This window comes from Chelonoidis abingdonii, chromosome 4, assembly GCF_003597395.2.
Source record: "Chelonoidis abingdonii isolate Lonesome George chromosome 4, CheloAbing_2.0, whole genome shotgun sequence".
NCBI classification, from domain to species: domain Eukaryota; kingdom Metazoa; phylum Chordata; order Testudines; family Testudinidae; genus Chelonoidis; species Chelonoidis abingdonii.
Genome location: NC_133772.1, coordinates 10404295 through 10423571, shown reverse-complemented (window position 1 = coordinate 10423571; position 19277 = coordinate 10404295). Strand labels below are relative to the sequence as shown.

Genomic DNA, 19277 nt, shown 5'->3' with positions numbered 1-19277 from the left:
GGGAGGCCAAATGAGCAGGAAAGCGAGTGAGTGGCTGGAAGTCCTGTCCCGCCGGTGGGGTGGGGACCCCACGGCCCGCAGGAGGGTCACTGGCCCGAGGAAAGGCTGCTCCGCCGGGGCTGAGCTTTCAGCGGTAACCCCGCTCCGGGAAGTGGTGGCTTGTTGGAAGTCAGGGTCCCTCATGAACAAACAATCCCGCCGGTGCCCCCTAGGCGCACTGCCCGCAATGCTCGGGGCAGGGAGCGCACCGTGCCCCGGGACAGCCCCAGGAAGGGCTGGGGGTTCTGTCCCAAGGAAATCCTCCTGCTCCGCCCAGCCCCTGCTCGCTCACCCCCGCCTGGGGAAGGTAAAGCGGTGCCCACCCCGGAGCCGGCCGCTCCCCGAGGCGCTCGGAGCTCTCGCCGGGCAGCAGGCGGGCTGGTGCCTGGGGGAAGGGGGCCCGGGACCCGCAGCCTGCAGGGGGTGGCCAAGGCGCTCCTGGGGAGAGGGGAGCGCAGGGCCGGCTCCAGCCCAGCCGTGTCCCCGCGCCGCTGACTCTGCCCAATGAGCGCCCGGAGCGCACAGGGAGCTGTCAATATTTCTAGGCTGCCCCCACGCCCGCAGCTCCAGTGTGTCCTCAGCCCCCGCGCCAGGAGCTCCATGGAAGCGGCCCCTTCCCTGCTCTGGAGTGAGCTGCCCCAGCCCGCGCTGGGGATTTAGCTCTGCGGGAGGTGGCCGCCAGCGGGCGGCGCGTCCCCAAGCCAGCTAGTGCGCCCGGGCGCATGGAGCAGGTCTCCTGCCCTCCGCTGCCCACGCAGCCGCGCAAGCCGTGGAGAGCGGGACCTGCCAAGCCGCGCTCGGCCCCACGGACGAGGCGGAGCCTGGCTGCCCCGGGAGGAGTGAGGGGGGGGCGGCCCCGTCCCGAGGGAAGCTGGATAAAACTTGCCCCTGTTCTTTCTCCGTCTCGAGAGCCACCCTGGGGAAGCGATGCTGAGCTTAAGCCGAGGGGCAGGCGCTGCTAGGAACCCCTTGGCCCCCCGGGCCCCCGGCTGCAGCCAGCTCCCGCGGACAGCGGCCCTCGCCGAGGGCACGAATGCCAGTTCCCGGCTCTGCTTCGCGGTGGTGTTGGTGCTGCTGACGCTCACGCCCGGAGTGGACTCCTCGTGGTGGTAAGTGATGGAGGGGTTGGGGGAGCTGGAGCCCGCAACCCCTCGGGGCCGGGCCCCGCTGCAGCTCCAGCAGGCTGGCTCGGGAGCGCTCCGGTTCGTCCCCCTGACCGGACAGGGGCGCAGACCTGGGAGCCGAAGGTGCGAACGGGCTCCCGCCAGGTGCCAGCTGCTGCCTTCGGGCGCGGGCCGGGCTGGTCCCCGGGCTTTCCACGCTTGGGGATGGGTGTTCTGCGGAGCAGCGCGCCGGCCGCAGCTAGGGTGGGAACGGCCGAGGGAGGACAGGGCTGGAGCTGGCCGAGCTGGGAGAAGTTACTGCCCTGCTGCCCGCCCCCCCGCCGAGTTTGTAAGTAGCCGGGGGCGCTTTCCCTTGGGCCAAAGCTCCCCCGCCGCTAACCCCAGAGCGAGCAGCCCGCGAGAGTGGGGGTCCCGTCCCCGCCAGGCCGGATCCCTGCGAGGGACAGGAGCTCCTGGGGGCTTCAAGCCCGCCGAAGACAGCGTGACACTCAGTGAAGCCAGAGCTGCTAGGCCCTAGGACCCCCGGGATCCCAGCCTGGGGGGCTGGTGCCCTGCGCCCCTTCCCCCGGCGTTAGCTCCGCTCGCCCCGCCTGCTCCCAGCCCCAGGGCTCCCAGCAGAGGCGCTAGGTTCAGGATCCGCAGCGACCTTCCCCCCCACCCACCAGCCCCTAGAAAAACTGCCCTGGTGAAAGCCCCCCTCTGCCGCAGGGGGGTGGGGGGAGATACCGCAGGCTAACTGCTGGGCTTGCCAGTTGTTGATACCGTCTCATGGCGAAAGCAAAAGTTTACGCTTGTCATTGTTAATGCAGCTGTGGAATAAACAGGGCTTTAGCCTCCTACTCACACGCTAGTTGTAATTTAAGGGTGTTTTTGTTTTTCATACTTTGGAATTAAACAAAAAGCTCCTTGAATGACTAAGGCCGACAGTCCACTGGAACTAACGAGGAGCTGGGTCAACGCTGCGGCTCGTTAGTTAGCTTGAGAGCCTGGTAGTACAAGCTGCGATCTACAGCGTGGGGCTTTTATAAAACATGTAGCAAACCCCTTTTCAAATACGACTCTTGGATTTAACTTCCAACGTGTAAAAATTGTCAGCCCCGCCGCCCCTTTAGGCACGTACTAAGCTCGATTTAAATGGCGGAGGGGCCAAGAACATAGTTCAGTCTCGTGTAAACTGCATGTTCAGCCCGAGAACAAGGCGCTTGTAAAGGTTCGCTCTGTGCTGACGTGCTAGGAAATCATCTCACCCACCGTCTTGTTATCCGGATAAAACCAAAACGAATTGAACAAAATAACCGACTCCAGCCTTTCAAAAAACTCAAACCTAGCAAAGACACCGAGAAACCCGCACGATTATACTCAGGCAAGCAGGCCAGCGGACATTTAGCTGAGTAAAAACCGCAGGATCGGGCCCGGAGCTGGGAAGAGGAGTGAGGCATGAAAACAGGCCCTGTTTCCCGACGAGAAGCTCCCCACACCAAAATGACAGCGCCCCGTCCAGCCCTGCCAACACTTTATTACCCAGGCTAGCAATAGGCCTGCGTTCACGTCCATGTTTCAACCTCCACAGCTCTGGGAGGAACTCCCCCTCGGAAACACTGGCGTGCGCTGAGCAGGGTTTTGATCAATATAGACCTGAGGACGCAAAGCCTCAGTTCTCTCTTCGGATACTGTAGATTCCCCAAGCCCCCCACCCCACCCACACACGCACAAAACCCTCCCTGAGTTCTCCTGTCCTGTGACAAATGTTCATTAGCTGCATCCAGTGCAGATCAGGGAAAGGGGGCTTACGCTTTTCCTCCTTTATGGTGCCACAAGTTAAGAAAAGGAGAAAGCAGTTAGCAAAACCAAAGCAAACATTTAGTTACGCATCCAAACCGCGGACAGAAATAGAAAAAACAATTGGGGAGGGGGAGTTTCCGACTTCCACAGCCAAATGCTCAACCTGGGTACAGGAGAATAGGTCATTGCTGAATTCTGCAGCGGGCAATATAATAGACAGAGGCGAGTCACCAAAGCTAGTGTCCTCTGGAGAATGCTCACCTGTGGGCTTTAAGGATTGGAGCTTTCTGATCATCCTCGGGAAGATTAAAACTCTCTGCCTCGGATACAGATCTATAGGGCTTCAGTATCTCTCTGCTATTCAAAACACCGCCTTTCAAGTTCAGCTTCAAGGAAGAGCCTAGCCAGAAGCAGATCAAACCGAGTTTTCCCTTCAGAAGCCCCCTTTGTGGAGCTCTTGTCAGGTTTTGCTGATACCAGCCTTGGTTGAACTCCAGGGAATGTCTCCTCTTCATCTCATCAATTTCCTTAAAAATCGGGGATTGAAGCCCCTTGCTTAGGATAACGGTATTAGGACCTGATCGGGAGCGGTCGTGAAATCAGCGGGAGCCAGGACTGTTCAGCTACTCTAGGATCACACCATTAGCCAGCAAAGTTCAATGAGCTGTCTCAGGTTTTGCTAATCCCGGCTCCAAGAAAAAAGGCCAAAAAGAGTTGAAATATTGTAAATGCAACGGACCTAACCTTGGGTCTGACAGGTGGCTCGTATTAAGAATCAGAGCGTGTTAGTAAGGGCTTGCTATGCGTTTTTGAGTTGCCAGAAAGAAACAGCTTTTAAAAAAAAAAAGGCATTTGCTCATGTAGCAAAGTGAAGAGAACATGGCATCGCGGCTTTTCTACTGCAGCTCTTGGCAGATTATCTGCTCCCATGGAGAAAGGTGGGGAAATCCCTTATTATTCTCACCGGTGGGGCTGGGAGGAGATCTCTTGAAAATCTGGCCCCAGGTATATTTTATGGGTTTGTAATGACCCCTCCCACCCAGTGCCTCAGCATCTGCAGATTCTCTAACATGAGATGAAACCCTCTATGGTTGAAATGCAATTTTTAAAGTCCCCTCCCTGCCCCAGAGCCCCCAAAGCATTTGAAAGTATTTTTGCCAACATGAACTGTTTGCAAAACCTCTTAGCTCAGACAAAAAAATAATCCATTTAAGCAGCAAAAGATGCCCATGTCAAAGAAATTGAAAGAGCAATTTAATCCACTACATTCTTGGGCTGGGCTTTTTAAAGGAACCCAAAGGATTTAGGCACCCACTAATTTTCAAAGGGTCCTTTGAAGATTGCAGTTTTAATCCTGCTCTTAATGAGTTGTCAGTCACTTCATTAGAGATTAGATTTTATACCATGAGACAGAAATGGAATGCCACACATTTACACACTGCTATTCCTAAATCATAGTGCCAGAATGGCTCTGGGATAATTCAAATATCCAAGAAAATAAACTAACACAGGAGCTTTGCTCTTTCATAGTTCACTTGCTCCTGATGATTCCGTATTGAAATAGGTAAGTCTGTCATAATCATCTCCATGACAACTCAAGTTTGATGTCAGAGAGAACTCTTGCAGGGACAACAGTAACAGGAGCCATTCAGCCTTCTAGTACTAATCTCATTCCTTGTTAGTTCTCTCGGAAATAAGTGGGGGAGACAGAGCAAGAGTGACCAGGGAAATGGAGAATGTGAGGTTTTCCAGAAGGCACTAGTGGCTCTGACATTACAGTGGTACTAAGACTGCATCACTGGCTGCTGCTTCTCCGGTTCAGGGAAGCTGTTAGGGCAGTCTATCCTGCAAAGGGCCCTAACCCAACCTCGATTTGGTTGCCAGTTGGTAGCAAAGCCAGAAAGTGGGAGTGAAAGAACCAAACCTGACAGTAAAGAGGAACGTGTCTTCTCACCCTGCTTAATTCATACTCTGCCTCAGTAGCTTCTTGGGTGGCAGGTGCCCTTCAAGTGCTCTCCAGCCAGGAAGATGGTTGAGGTGATAACAATTGCATTCTCATTGGCATAATCTCAGAGACCACTTCCATAGTGGTACCCTGATGGCTGCTGGACTGCTTCAGCAACTAGTAAGAGGGGAGAGGCCAAGGATGGTGTGCATTCAGCTCATAGCCCAGAGTTTAGTAAAGAAGAAGTGGTGACAGACACAAGTGGAATGTGTGAACTAAAGCGGCCAATACAATGGGGCTCTGGCCACTAGTGTGATACAAATAAATGAACAATAATGCTGTTCCCAGCAATACCCAGAGGTGGATTTGTACAGCACATTCAGCCTGTGTGGAACTGAAATAGTTGGGGCAGCAAATGTGCATCACTGGCCATGAGTGTCAGGTTGATACAGGCACTGGTCTGGGGCCATAGCTAGCTACCTATGGTGTCTGCCCCCAGCTTCAGGGCAGGTGAGAACAGAATAACATCCCCTCGGAATGTGAGGTTACTGATACATAAGGAGCTGAGGAAGGAAAAGCCTCGGGGACTAGGAGAGGGGCTAGAATATTTCAGCTCCTTATGGGGGAGGAGGGAGAAGGAAAGGTTGGTTAAGGACTGTGTATTTGGGGGAAGGGGCTGGAAGAGAGCCCTCCATGGGCCAGCTAACCGCATTTGGAGTAAGCAGTCATGAATACTGGCTAGGCCCAGCTGAAGTGCTTCCTATGTTATTAACTGAGCTGGTAGGAAAAGGCCATTTATTTTTCACAGGAAGTTTTGAAAGACTTGTTCCCCTATTTCCTCCTGCCCCCCTCCAAAAAAAAAAATCCTGCAGCTTTTCTTCCACTTTTCCAATCAAAAACCATTTACTTTAAGTTTTCCTCTAGCTGCCTCCCCTACTTTTTCCTTTTTGCAACTGTCAGAGGAGGAAAAAAGGCAGAGAAACAGGGAGAAATAAAGTGACCCATTTGTTTCTTAGGTTTATGATGAACACTAACACTACAAAGGGAACCAATATTTTCTGTAGAAGTTTTCATTTAAGAAAGGCCATTTTTTGTTTAAAAACATTTGATGGATATGTTTGACCAGCTGAAATCTTTAGATTTTAGTAAGGTTTCTAGGTTCTGTGCAAACATAGCAGAAGATGCAGATTGTGCCAGTCAGAGCTCACTCTACCATTCCTGCTCTCACAAGATAATCCTGTCTCCACTCTGCTAGTTAGAAAACATTTGGTCAGGGGATTTCTACCCCTCCTCCTCTCACACTGTAAATATGATAACATTTTGATCACAAGGATATGGGGAACAGGGATTGAGATGTGATCAGTGCTAGGGAGCTGATAAATCTTATACAGTAACTCCAACTAATTTGGAGACAGCAGATGTCTGACAGTGTCTAGTGAGAACATGGCAAGACTAGGACCTGTTCTGGATGAACAAAGTTAACTCCCCCTGTGCTGAATTACAGGCCATTCTGCAGCGTGGATTTGAATTTCTGCTTATAGATCCATAGATGGTCCATTTGGCCCTTACTATTAGTCTGATCACCTGCATAACAGGTCAGAATTTCACCCAGATCCCTGCAGTGGAGGGAATTATTCTTCCCTAGAGGGAGTCCCTGATCCAAACCCTCTGAGCTTCAGTCAAACTCAGATTCAGACCGGCTTCCAGACTTGGGCTGACCCCTGGGATGAGGCCCCAGAAACCCCAGCACCTGCGTGGCTACACAGGTCTGATCCGAGCACAGCATTGTCATTGCATGCTCTTGGGCAGCCATGGGTAACTCAGGAACCCACACCCAGATGCCCAGACCTAGGTAAACTCTGCAGTGAAGGGATACCCATAGCGGCTAGAGCCCTGAATGCTGCACCCTTGGGAGCTATGGATTTAGATGCAGGTCTAGCCTTTGTGCCCAGACTCCCTTCCCTCCCTCCTCTCTTGCTACACTGAAAGGGGGGGGGGGGAGAAGAGAGAATATCCCAACATTTTCAATCAGAGCAAGGTGTGCCCATAGTTGGTATTTATATAGCACTTTACAGAAAGTGAGAAAATACCGTACCTTCTCCCAAGAGCTTACAGTCTGTTAGATATTAGTGTTACTGGCCTGCTGCTCTCCTGACAGTCCCAGTTCTGGGACTAGAGATCTCCTGGCTCCTGTTCTAACAATTCAGCACCTTCTACCACCACTAAATTCACATTAAAAATATCTTAAAAGGTGGACATTTACTGCTGTCACTCAAACTAGGAATTCTCAGGGATTCCCAGGAGATAGCAGGTGTAGACCTTTCCTCTTAGTGACAGGTAACAGCTAAGTTCTGTCTATCCAGCTTCTTACAGGCACGCCCCCACCCCCCCATCATCTGATCATCTCTCACCATCTACAATTCAAGGTCTCTCCCTCTTTCCAGCTGGTAGGAGTCAATACTTCATTAGATTTAGGAGCATGTTTAGCATATGTTCGGGGAAGCCGCATCTAGCTCTTATGAAAGCCATCTCCCACGCTCTCAAGATGCCCCTCTTGGCTGGGAGTTTTTGTTCTGGCAGAACATAGCTCTAGGGATGGGTTTTGCGGAACCGGAAATGGCTTTCAGGTGATAAAACCCTGCGTGGGTATTGGCACTAACTCCACGCTGGCTGGGGGAAAGAATTCTGTTGCACAACATTGAGGTTTCGACATTAGTTTTTGTTCCACGCTGAAATACAAACAAAACTTTTCAGATGTTTTTGCAACACAGTTATGTGAAAAAGGGCTAGTTTGGGTCTGAAAAGCTCAGGTGTTCACAGTTCAGGTCTCTGGTCAGATGTGACCAGTGAGCCCTGGACCTCAGACATTCCTGATGAAAACTTTGTTGAAACCATTGTATCTCCCTGAAATATTTCAGCATATTTAGATGAAATGACTCCTCATGGAAAGTGTTCTGGCCAGCTTTTCTTTGAATGTTATCTTCCTCGTGATCTAGATAGGTTGGCAAGCACATCTTTTGTGCCATTGCTATTACAGTAAATATTCCTGGTGGTGCATCATTCATTTTTATTATTGCCAAATCCCTTTAGGGATTGGCCCACAATAAACTTGTGCCTTAGAGGAAATGCGTCTCATTTTCCCAGTCAACTTTTAAAGAAGTTTAACTGAAGGAACTGGGTCATGTTTAAGAAGGATGAATTCAAACTGGAACAGGTTCAGAGACGGCTACTAGGATGATCCGAGGAATGGAAAACCTGCCTTATGAAAGGAGCTCAAAGAGCTTGGCTTGTTTAGCCTGGACAAAAGGCGGCTGCGGGGGGATGCGCTTGCTCTATATAAATATATCAGGGGGATTAACGTTAGGGAGGGAGAGGAATTATTTAAGCTTAGTACTAATGTAGGCACAAGGACAAATGGGTACAAGCTGGATATTAGGAAGTTTAGACTTGAAATTAGACGAAGGTTTCTAACCATTAGGGGAGTGAAGTTCTGGAACAGCCTTCCGAGGGAAGTAGTGGGGGCAAAAGACTTATCTGGCTTTAAGACTAAGCTTCATAACTATATGGAGGGGATGATATGATGGGATAGTTTAATTTGGGCAATTGATCTTGGATTATCAGCAGATAAGTCTGCTCAATGGTCTGTGAGGGGATGTTGGATGGGATGGGATCTGAGTTACTGCAGAGAATTCTTTCCTGGGTGCTGGCTGGTGAGTCTTGCCCACATGCTCAGGGTTTAGCTGATCGCCATATTTGGGGTCGGGAAGGAATTTTCCTCCAGGGCGGATTGGCAGGGGCCCTGGAGGTTTTTCGCCTTCCTCTGCAGCGTGGGGCATGGGTCACTTGCTGGTGGATTCTCTGCAGCTTGAGGTCTTCAAACCACAATTTTGAGGACTTCAATAACTCAGTCATGGGTTAGGGGTTGTTATAAAAGTGGATGGGTAGGGTTCTGTGGCCTGCTTTGTGCAGGAGGTCAGACTAGATGATCATATTGGTCCCTTCTGACCTATGAGTCTATGAGTTCACCCAACAGTGCGTGGAAAGGAAATATCAACCAAATGCTTCACCTAAACAGCAAATTCTGGATTTTTTTCAGTGACATCAGGCAGGCCCACATTGCTTCACCAAAGTTCCAGGAATTGGCAGACTTTGCTAGTTGAAAACAATGTGTTTGTTTAAAGCCTGTAGCTCTGAATATTTGTTATTTACACCACCACAGAAGCTCAAGTTCAAGTTATGACATGGGCTCACTCAGCATTCTCAAAGAGTTGTGAAAGTTTGTGGTGCCATCACATCTGGGTTTGTGTTACTCAGTGCAGTTCAAGCATCACAGTATATTGTGTTAACTAGCAACAGCAAGAAGAATGAAAGTCACATATATCACAGCACATATGTAGAAGGCCTCCAAACCATAAAGTGTTACTTAGCAACACAATACCAGCCGATCACTGAAATTGAAAAAAAGAGCACAGAGAAAAAAAATCTCTAAGTCACATTTGCACATGAGCTCATGCTGGTCATATACAAAATGACTCCAGGCCTGGGGAAGTTCGGTTGTCCCCAGTCTCTGCTCTGGGATACAGCCCACCTCGCAAAGCCTTACTCCAGTGCTTAATCCTATACACAATACTAGGACTATTGTATGAAGGAGAAGATCAGGCCCCACAATGGGCCTCAAATTTCTTTCGAAAGATTTGGGGCAGATTAAACAAATGTTGCTTGTCAATATAAACTATGCAATAAACAAATGTGGTGCAAGTAACTTAGTAGAGTTTACTCGCTGTTGAGAGCTTGGTTACTGGAGTGTGGAAAGTCATTTTAAAATAAAGGTTTGGTTAAAGAAGAATGTACACAAACATGTGCCCCCTTCTCCCTCAAACACCCAACCCTCACACGCATGCCCCAGCCCCCTATAAACTCAGAGCCACACAATCCTCCTCAGCTAACTTGTTTAATGCTAACCACAATCCTTGGAAACTACAAATATTTAATTTAGTCTGGCACCAGAACAGATGTGAGGCATCAAACTCCTTAGAGATAAAACAAGCAAGCTCATTCCCTGGCTCAGAAGCTCATGGGATACTTGGGGCCACTTGGGTTCCTTTAAAACCACAGACACAGTAAGGAAGATCCTGTGCTAACACTGATCATATTTGCATTGGGATTGTGTTTAAATCCCCATGAAGATGCATCCCAAAGATCATTATTGGGGCAGACCAGCAGTACCCAAGATAGGAGGTCAAGTCAGACATTCAGTAGAAACAAGTCATCGGCACAAAGTCAACCTTAAAATTGACTTACAGTCAGTGTAGCCCTCTAGCGAGGGTGTATTCGAGGGTTCCCTCTATGCTGATTGGCAGCGTATCTGTCACAGCCCCACCCAAACAGCTTTGGCCCACACAGTAGCAGTTTATGCTTTTAGCTTGGAGGTGCCAGGTTCAATTCCCAGTGCATCTGCCAAGATGGCAGCTGTCACAGCAGCTCTCTACATAGCTCTGCCTTGGGCACAAAGTGCTGTAGTTTACTTCTCTCTTCCACAACACCTGCTGCAAAGTACAGAGCCATTCCTTTCTACCCACTCATTCCCCATGGCTGAGTAGGGGAAGGAGGATATGATGGGCAGGTTCCCAGGAAATGGACTCTCTGGATAAACACACACTGCTGCTGAATGGTAGTAACTGGGAGTCACAAACCATCAGATTTATGCTGAAGTGCTCTAATGCTAGCTATCCAACAGTCGCCTCTTTCAAAAACGTGTTGTTTTTTGCTGGTGGTGGTTTTTAAGTCAAACTCAGCTAAAAATGAACTCTGGCCTGTGGAGTCCTTCCAGCGTGTGTTGGTAGGAACCTATTGCAACAGATGGGTTCTTTCAGTCATTGCACACAATAATCTGGTCTAATTGTATTTCTTGGTTCAGTCTTCAGAAGAACTTTTACCGAGATGGTATGTCACTGAAGAAAATGGAGGGGGAACTCATCTGTTGCTCTTACACATCTACTAGCTATTATTAATAGTCGCTGCAGCAGTGCTTCAAGGCCCTAACTGAGATCAGGACTCTGTGCTAGGCTCTGTCCAGACACAGAAAAAAGTCTCTGCCCTGAAGAGTTTACAATCCAAATACACAAAACAGAGAATGGGAGAACTATTACCCTCATTTTGCAGATGGGAAACTGAGGCAGAAATACTAGGTGATTTGTCCAAGGTCACACAAGGAGGCTGTGGCAGAGCCAGGAATCCAACCCAGATTTAAGTCCCGCCCAGTGCTGGAACCACAGACCATCCTCTCAGAGCTACCAAAGGCCTTTATCTGAGCTCTTGAGCAGTGTAAACACTGTAGTGGCTAGGAACTCACAAGTCCTGGCTTCTAGCATTGGTTCATTGTATGAGCTTGATGCCGGTGCTCAGCACTTCAGAAAAATCAGGTTCTTCCGTGTATTCGCTTCCTATCAAATGGGGGACTGAGCTAGGTGTCCGTTCCATGCTGCTTTCTAAGACCTTTGTGTCTTCTCTTCAGTACAAGAATATTCATTGGCCCAACACTCAGGAGACCTGGCTTCTATTTTCTAGCTTAGCCATTGGCCTGCTGTGACAAGTCCCTTCACCTCTGTGCCTCTTTGGAGATGACATTATCTCTTACTATGGGTTTGTACAGCACCAAGTACAGAGCCCCAGGCTCATCTGGGGTTCCAGGTACCACAGCAATACTCCCACATAACCAACATGGGGTGTCACTATGCCATTGGCCAGTTCTTGGGGGCAGGCTCTGATTCTTCAGATCCAGACGAGATAGTAGTTTCTAGACACTTGTTTATGAAACAATTCTCTGTAGTAACCACATTTTGATACCACAGACATTAGGGCTGTGAGGTCATGGAGTGGGAGGTTTGATCAGGAATCAGCCACAGGGCTGGGGGGAAAGGTAAAAAAAATTTTAAAAAAGTGGCCAGAGAACAAAGAATGGAAAAAACCACACAAATTAAATGGGGTTGGGAGATTTAATAGAATAATGCTGTGCAGTGAGACCAGCATTTTCAATATACAGAGCAGTGGCTCTAAGGAAATTAGGGCTGTTAATCATTCCAAGGTGTTAACAATTTTAACAGGCCAGGATGGCTCCACTCCCAGTACAGCTTAATAAAATATTAAGGATTTATAACAACAAAGTAATATCTTGCACATATATAGCACCTTGAGGTCAGCCAGCTGATCATACTAGTTCCTTCTGGCTTGGGCTCCATGAATGAATCCTAAAGTGTGTTGTGGTCAGCTGGGAATTCTGTACCCACAGTAGCCAGGGCGAAGAAAGGAAGAGAACACAGTATCAATGTGAAACCAGCTCAGGAACAGACATCCTGTTAGGAATTTGCCCCCTGCTTTTGCAAAAAACCATGGGCTCTTTAGCAACCAAAAGTGACTGGGATCTCCATTTTACATCTCACCTAACAGACCTGTTTTTTCTCCCGGTGTCCTCTAGCACCACACCGATGCACTGGTTCAATAATGATCCAATGGGAAGAGCCCCACCTAATGAGTCACTGGCACCCACTTCCTGGAGCAGTGAGCACCATCCTAAGCCATGGGTTTAGTGCACAGGAGGATTGGCCCTCTAAGTCTATGAGTCTCTGTGCTAAGTTGCAAGAGTCTGTGGCACACTGAAAATGGAAACCGCAGAGCTAGCGTGAAATAAATGGAATATTAAACTAGTTAATGCAAATGCCACTGTGCTCAGCATCTTGCTCATGTTTAAACTAAGTGGATGCAGAGCCTCAGAACCTTGCTGCAGGTTCATGTAACTGTGGCACATGCGGGAAAACTGGGTATCAAAGCAACTGAGAACTAAGGGGGATTGTGGGGGCAGGGGCAGGGTTGGAAAAGTCAGAGAGGAGATACAGAGGTTTCCCCTCCACACCAGCAAATCTTTTCCAGCCCAGGCCAGCACTACCTGAAGTGATGCCCAGTGGCAGCTTTGGGGTCTGCTATATGAAGTGAGTTCATGGCCCTAGACCATTTCCTATGGCCTGATTCTGCAAGGTACAGGGTGCCCTCTAAGGGGGGTCCAGAGCCCTTCACTCCAGTGGGTACTGTGGGTGCTTGCACACCCCCCTCACAAAAACCATCATAACACTGCCAGTCTTGGAGAAGAGGCAGAGAATGAGAAAATCTGGAAGCTAGGTACACAGCTGTCAGGACTTTGGAGGCTTCAGGATCAACCTGTCACTTATGGATTTTAATGGCCTACTTCAATGTCTTTGTGTGCTGTGCTGAGGGCCCGAGACCCCAGTCTCTTCCCTCCACAGAAGAGATCACAGCAGGGCAAAGCTTCCCTGCTCCTGCACTTACTGCTTGCCAGAGACAGCACTGTGCTGTCCCTTCCAGAACAGAATCCTAGAACACATCCTTGTACATTGTCCCATCTACAGCTGGCAGCAGCCCATGTGCCAGAGGTCAGAATTAAACCTTTAAAGAATCCAGTACTGATCCATTCGCCTAACAGCTAAAACAGACATCCTGTGCTAACACGTCATGTTTGACTGAGGTTATAACTCAATTGAAGAGGTTCTGATGGCACCACTTGCTTAGCTGCAGAGGGATTACATGCTTAGCATTTCTTCCAAATGATGCTGGGCCTACCAGCCTGAGTAATAATAGGTGGGAGCGTGAAATATTACAGGCATCCAACAGCCAGAGGAGGGTATTGAATGGAGAAGAGTGTCTGATGCATGGGCCAAGAACAGTGGATTGGCCACTTAAAGCCTTGTTAATCTCTGAGCCTGAGCACTGCTCTGCAGAGAGCCACAGGACAAGGCTGCCAGCATTTCTTTGCTTGATCCAGTCTATCTGCAGCTGCCAAAGCCGCTGCTTGTGACTAGGTGGTGACTATACTGAAGGGGTACGAGGGAATGCAGAGCTTCCAAACTGTCTTAAGGGAGGGTAGGAAAGTTGAGTGCCAGGTACTTCAGTGTGAAGGCACCACCCATTCCGTCATTCTATGTTGGAGCTTTCAGAGAACATCTTAAAGCCCAGTTTGCCCTAAGAGCCTACTCCAAAGGAGTCAATCGAAAGTCTCCTACAGACTTCAGCAGGCTTTGGATCAGCTCCGACATGGATATTTTAGGAGTTACTCTGCTTTCCTTGGTCAGAATATCCCCTCCTAACTCTGCCCTGCAGTGCACACTGTACGCTCTGAGCTGTGTTCAGTTTGGGTGGTAGTGGATAGTCTGCAAGATGCCTTAGTAGCCTTTGGGATGACAGAAGCTGCAGGAAGAGCAAATATTATCCTGGCATCAGTTTGCAGTCATGACCTCTCCATGCACTACAGAGAACTAGAGCTAACACCTCCTGCCTTGGCTTTGTCCAGGCCAGAGCTGGCAGCCTGTGCACCCTGTGTGTCTGAGCTGAAGGCAGTGGGTCTAAGGCCCCCTTGCCTATAGTCAGAGGTGCAGAGGTGTTTAAAAGCCAGCTCAGTTTTACCAGTGCAAATCCATGTGGACACCCTTAATTTGATTTAAATCTTATCATATTTAAGTAATTTAAACCAAGTTAAATCAGTTCAAAAACAGCACCTTTCATTGAACTGGTGCAACCCTGAATGCAATAATGCTAGCTGGAAAATGGAATTACCTTCCCAGGGCAAATCCTGACCCTTCAAAATTTTGACATTTATTGTGAAACAAATTGCAAAAATATTATGATTTGGAAATAATGAAAAATGTTGAAACATTTGAGGTAAACATGTTTCACTTCAGTAATGTCAAAGTGTTATGTAAAATGCATTCATAATATTAAATGAATATTTATCATACAAGTCTCTATAAAACAGACATTAGCAAAATAAAGTTAGAGCCAAAATGATTCCTTTCAACTTTCTCCCATCTAAAATCAAAGACATCAACACACTCCCACAAAATGTTTCAATTTGACAAAAATGCACTTCCCCACCCCCACCCCAGTGGAAACCTGTGCTATTGAGCATTAGGCTGTGTATATCCTAAAGCCAGTCAGAGATGTTCCTATTCTAGCTCTCAGCTCTCATCAGATCACTACCAGAGCCCTGAATTATGACCTTGACTGTTGCAAGGTCAGTAGCAGGGAGGCCTGGACAGTTTCCCTGCATGCTCAGAGCACATGGCTTGTGTTAGAGAAGGAGAATCTCCGATATTCCGGAGGAGCAGTAGTGTCATGTTGGTATTCTAGCAGTGATTCAATCCCCACACCACACTAGGAAGAGGAAAACATTTTTACTTTAAAACTAGCACCCTGTTCCAGAAACACAACCATTTCGATTTCGTTAAAGCCCTTTACAATTGCCATAAAGAGCGCAAGCATTTGCAGAGTACCAGAAAAACAGAAGTTTCCCCTTGATGTATCAAGGGACAAACTTAATTATTTTGAGATAGTGAGATGCTCTGCTTTGCTGATGGGCAGCAATGGATGGAGCCCGTGCAGGGCTGTTCAGTCAGGATTTTATACTCATCACCAGGGCACCTAAGCACCTTCCAGCAGTGCATTATACCCGGTGCCTAACATCTGTCACATTGTTCTCTCCAAGGGAGAAGCATGTGCTGTGGAGTGTCTTGCTCTGGCAGGGAGTGTCCTATTTATATCCACACATCTGTTGCTGTGTTTGTTAGCAAAGGGAAGGTGAAAGAAATGAGCCAATACACTTGGAGTGCTGAGGTCTGCGATAGCCCTGAGCTCCTGGAGGAGTTTTATTCCCCAGCCTGGGACCAGACCACAAGAAGTTGTGTTTCACAGTGAAAAGTTTTTCCCTTGTTGCGAATTCCATGGTCCCAGAGGAGTGTAGTCAATGACCATGGGCTTTGTCCCACAGCTTTAGACAGAAGAGACTATCTCCTGGGCCCAGGCCATGGAGCCTTTTGAAGATAAAGACCAAACCTTGAACTTGATCCAGTATTCCATCTGAAGGCAGGGCAGAGAGCAGAGGATAGGTGTGATGTGCTCATGGAAGTTAGTCTAAAAGGTGCCACAGGACAAACAGACGTATTGGGGCATGAGCTTTCGTGTGACGTACATGCATCCGACGAAGTGGGTATTCACCCACGAAAGCTCATGCTCCAATACGTCTGTTACTCTATAAGGTGCCACAGGACTCTCTGCTGTTTTTACAGATCCAGACTAACACGGCTATCCCTCTGATACATGGAAGTTTGTGTTGCTGAGGAGACACAAGACCACGTTCTGTACTAATTGGAGTTTCCTATATGCCAAAGGCCTCATGCCCATGAACACCATTGCTGCAATCCAGCCAAGAGATAACAAAAGGCCGGAATAACTGAGGCCAGTTCAGCTTCTGCGAGGATGGGGTGGAGTTTCCTAACCAAACAGAGATGGTTGAAAGCACTGCTCATGGATGCTGCTATGCAAGAGCTCAGCATCAGTGAGCAATTTAGAAGTCCTCCCAGACTAGACTGAATTGGCCATTGGGGAAGAGAGATTTGACCTTTACCTGGACCATTCGGGCGGGGTTATTGTGGGAAAATTGTGTCCCAGTTTAGGTTTTGGGGGGTTTTTTGTTTTGTTTTTTAAACACACCACACACAAATTAACAAAATTAAATTGAGTTCCTTTTCATTGGAGATGGTTTCACTTGCAATGAGCCCTGTGCTCCCAGGCTTGAGCTGTGGCAGGCACAGTCTGCTGGCCATTGCTACAAGCAGCTTTCAGCAGGGCCCTAGTGCTAAGAGTGGTATTTTGGGAGCAGATTTGATTTTTAAACAGCAAAAGCTGGGACATCCTCTGGGTTATGTCTAAGCTGAATTCCCCTTCTCCCTTGGCAGCTTTCCCCCCTCCTGACCCTTTGAGTGGCCCCCGTCCCCTATGGAACCCAGGCAGTAGCCCTTGTCTTGCAGACCTGAGTTTGTGCCTCCATCCCCCGAGCAGATCCCCCTCATCACCACACCAGAGCTGGACTCCTCTGAGGCTGCACACTGGTGCTATAAACACACTAGTGCAGTACCACCTGCTTTCCTCCCAGGGAGGCTTTAGACAGACAGATAATGGAGGCACTTTCCTAGGGAGCAGTAGGGCCTGCAGATCTAAGTGGGAGCAACTAGGGTCAAACTCAATTGACCATCTGAAGGCTTGTTGTCTGTCCATGTAAGCAGGGCTATAAATCAGGCTGCATGATGCAGAAGCAGTTCACTCACTTAGGTGAAAGTGAGCAGTGGAGAGAGAAGGGACATGAAGATTCTTAAATTGTCTGTTCTGTAGAATGGTTCCTTTGAACCGCAGCAGGCAGACTTTGCTAACTTACCTGCACATTCCCTGTGAGCCTATAGCACAAAGCCATTGCCGGAGGAGGCAGGGAAACATTCAGCTCTACTGCAGAGGAAGGGCCATCAATTCTCCCAATTGCTACCAAGTTCCTTATTCTGTGTTAGAATGAAAAGGTTTTTCTGGTGATTCTTTACCATGGTCTCATAACCCTCCTGGCCACATACCTATTGCTAGATATCTGAGACAAGTTAATGGGTGCAGGCTTTTCAAATCCATTAATGTAGCAAAAATTAAATGCATTTCTCAGAAAATATTCCCAGTTCTTTGGAATATTCGGTACATTTGCTTGAGGGCTCAGTGTGCTGGGTCTGCTTGAAACCCGATCCCTTGAATACAGCAGTTTCCCCTTGGCCTAGGCACCATAAGTCCCACTTCAACCCAGAGATGCAGAGACCGGGTGCTGCCTCTGCAGAGGGTGGCTGGGACGTGCCTGGTACAGCTGAGAATAGCATAGGGCTCACTGCTGCTGGCCTTTGCAGAATGAGAAGCAAGGGCTGCCCAGGTCCCTGTTACAAAAGAACATGGAGAACAGAATGATTCGTTTCTAATTCAGGCCAGAGAAGTTGTGGCATTTAAACGGGAAGTTTACCTGAGCCTGGTCTATAAAAGTGTTAGCTGTTCCCTCGACTGGGGCTTGTAGTCTCACATGCAGCACAGCCCTGAGTGCTACCTGCAGCCTGAGATGCAAAAGAGAAGGGGCAGGATGGAGCCATAGAGAGCTGGTAGAAGAGCTGATGAGGTGTTTTCCTAGTCCTTTGGGTGTGTATGCACGGGGAGCTCAAAGGGCATGGTCAGGGTTGGAGCCAGCTTATAACCTGTCCTAAATCCTGTATACAAATGTGCTGTCTGTACTGACCTCCCCAGCACCCCCAAAACCACAACCATCACTGCAGCAACCGAGGTGGCAAGGCAAATTTGTTCCCATGTTAGAAACAAGGATCAGAGGATCACAGGGCCAAGGTCTGTCCTGGAGCAAAGCTCAGTTCATGAACTACAATGAAAATGGGGCACGAGAAACAGCAGGAAGTAGTGAGAAAACAACTGCCTGGCCAATAAGTAGAAAGATGGGTGTCAAACCTTCTCCCAAGTCACAGCCACAGCTCCCAGAACATTCCAGTCAGCCTGGGGACTAGTCATGGCAGATTGTGGAGGTATAACAGGAATGCATCTTGCTGGAGAAGGAAATCATAAGCCAATTCCTCTCTGCTGCTTGGTGTCACCCTAGCCCTTTCAGGGTGCTGCTTGTTACAGAGCTGGGGGGCAGAAGCAAGGCAGAGGGAATTTAAAACACTTATCTGCATGCTGAAAGTCTGCAAGAGATTATTGTTGAAGAACAAAATCCCCTTATGGCATGAAGGTGGAACAGGACAGGGACTGTGGTCCCAGCAGATGAGTGACAGAGGCTCGGTCTACACTTAAGAGTTAGGTTGACATAACTACACAGGTGTGAAACAACCTACACCACACAGACATAGCTATGTTGACCTAACCCCCAATGCAGACACAGTTAGGCTGACAGAAGAATGCTTCCATCATTGTAGCTAACTTTATTCAAGGAGATGCATCTCCCAGAAAACTTCTTTCATCTGTGTAGGCTGAATCTACACTTGTCATAGTATAATTCCCAAATTTGAACCTTAGCGTCCAAACTATGGGTACCAGCATGAAATCCTCTAGTCTTAATTACCATCTTAGATCTGATAGGCTGCCAGCAATCAGGATTCTGAGTACCTGATAAACTCTGGTCTCCCCAAACCTTCCCTGGGGACCCCAAGACCCAAATTCCTTGAGTCTCACAACAAAGGGAAATAAACCATTCCCTCCCCTCTCTTTACCTCCTCCCAAATCTTTCCTGCCTGGGTACACCAGGAGATTACCGTGCTTCAACTCCTTGAAACACAACACAGATCAGGTTTCTCTCCCCCTTCTCCCACTCACCCAGAGGCAATACAGATTCAAGCTCCGTGAATCTAACACAAAGAGGAAATTTACCTTTCCCTCCCACCAAGTCCTTGGGGAATACAGACTCAATACCTGAGCATTAACAAGGAGTAAAAAATCAACAAGGTCTTTCTTTTTTAAAGTTTTAT

The 19277-nt window shown here is 48.6% G+C and overlaps 1 protein-coding gene across 1 annotated transcript in view; it reads left to right on the top strand.

Annotated features, from left to right (window-relative positions):
- Positions 1 to 515: 515 nt before the first annotated feature.
- The window catches only part of WNT2B (Wnt family member 2B), a 47024-nt gene continuing 28262 nt past the window's right edge, over positions 516 to 19277 (top strand). The window contains exon 1 of the mRNA XM_032802460.2: positions 516 to 1148. Coding sequence (XP_032658351.1) covers positions 967 to 1148 — 182 coding nt within the window. The 5' untranslated portion in view covers positions 516 to 966. The remainder of the gene's footprint in view (positions 1149 to 19277) is intronic.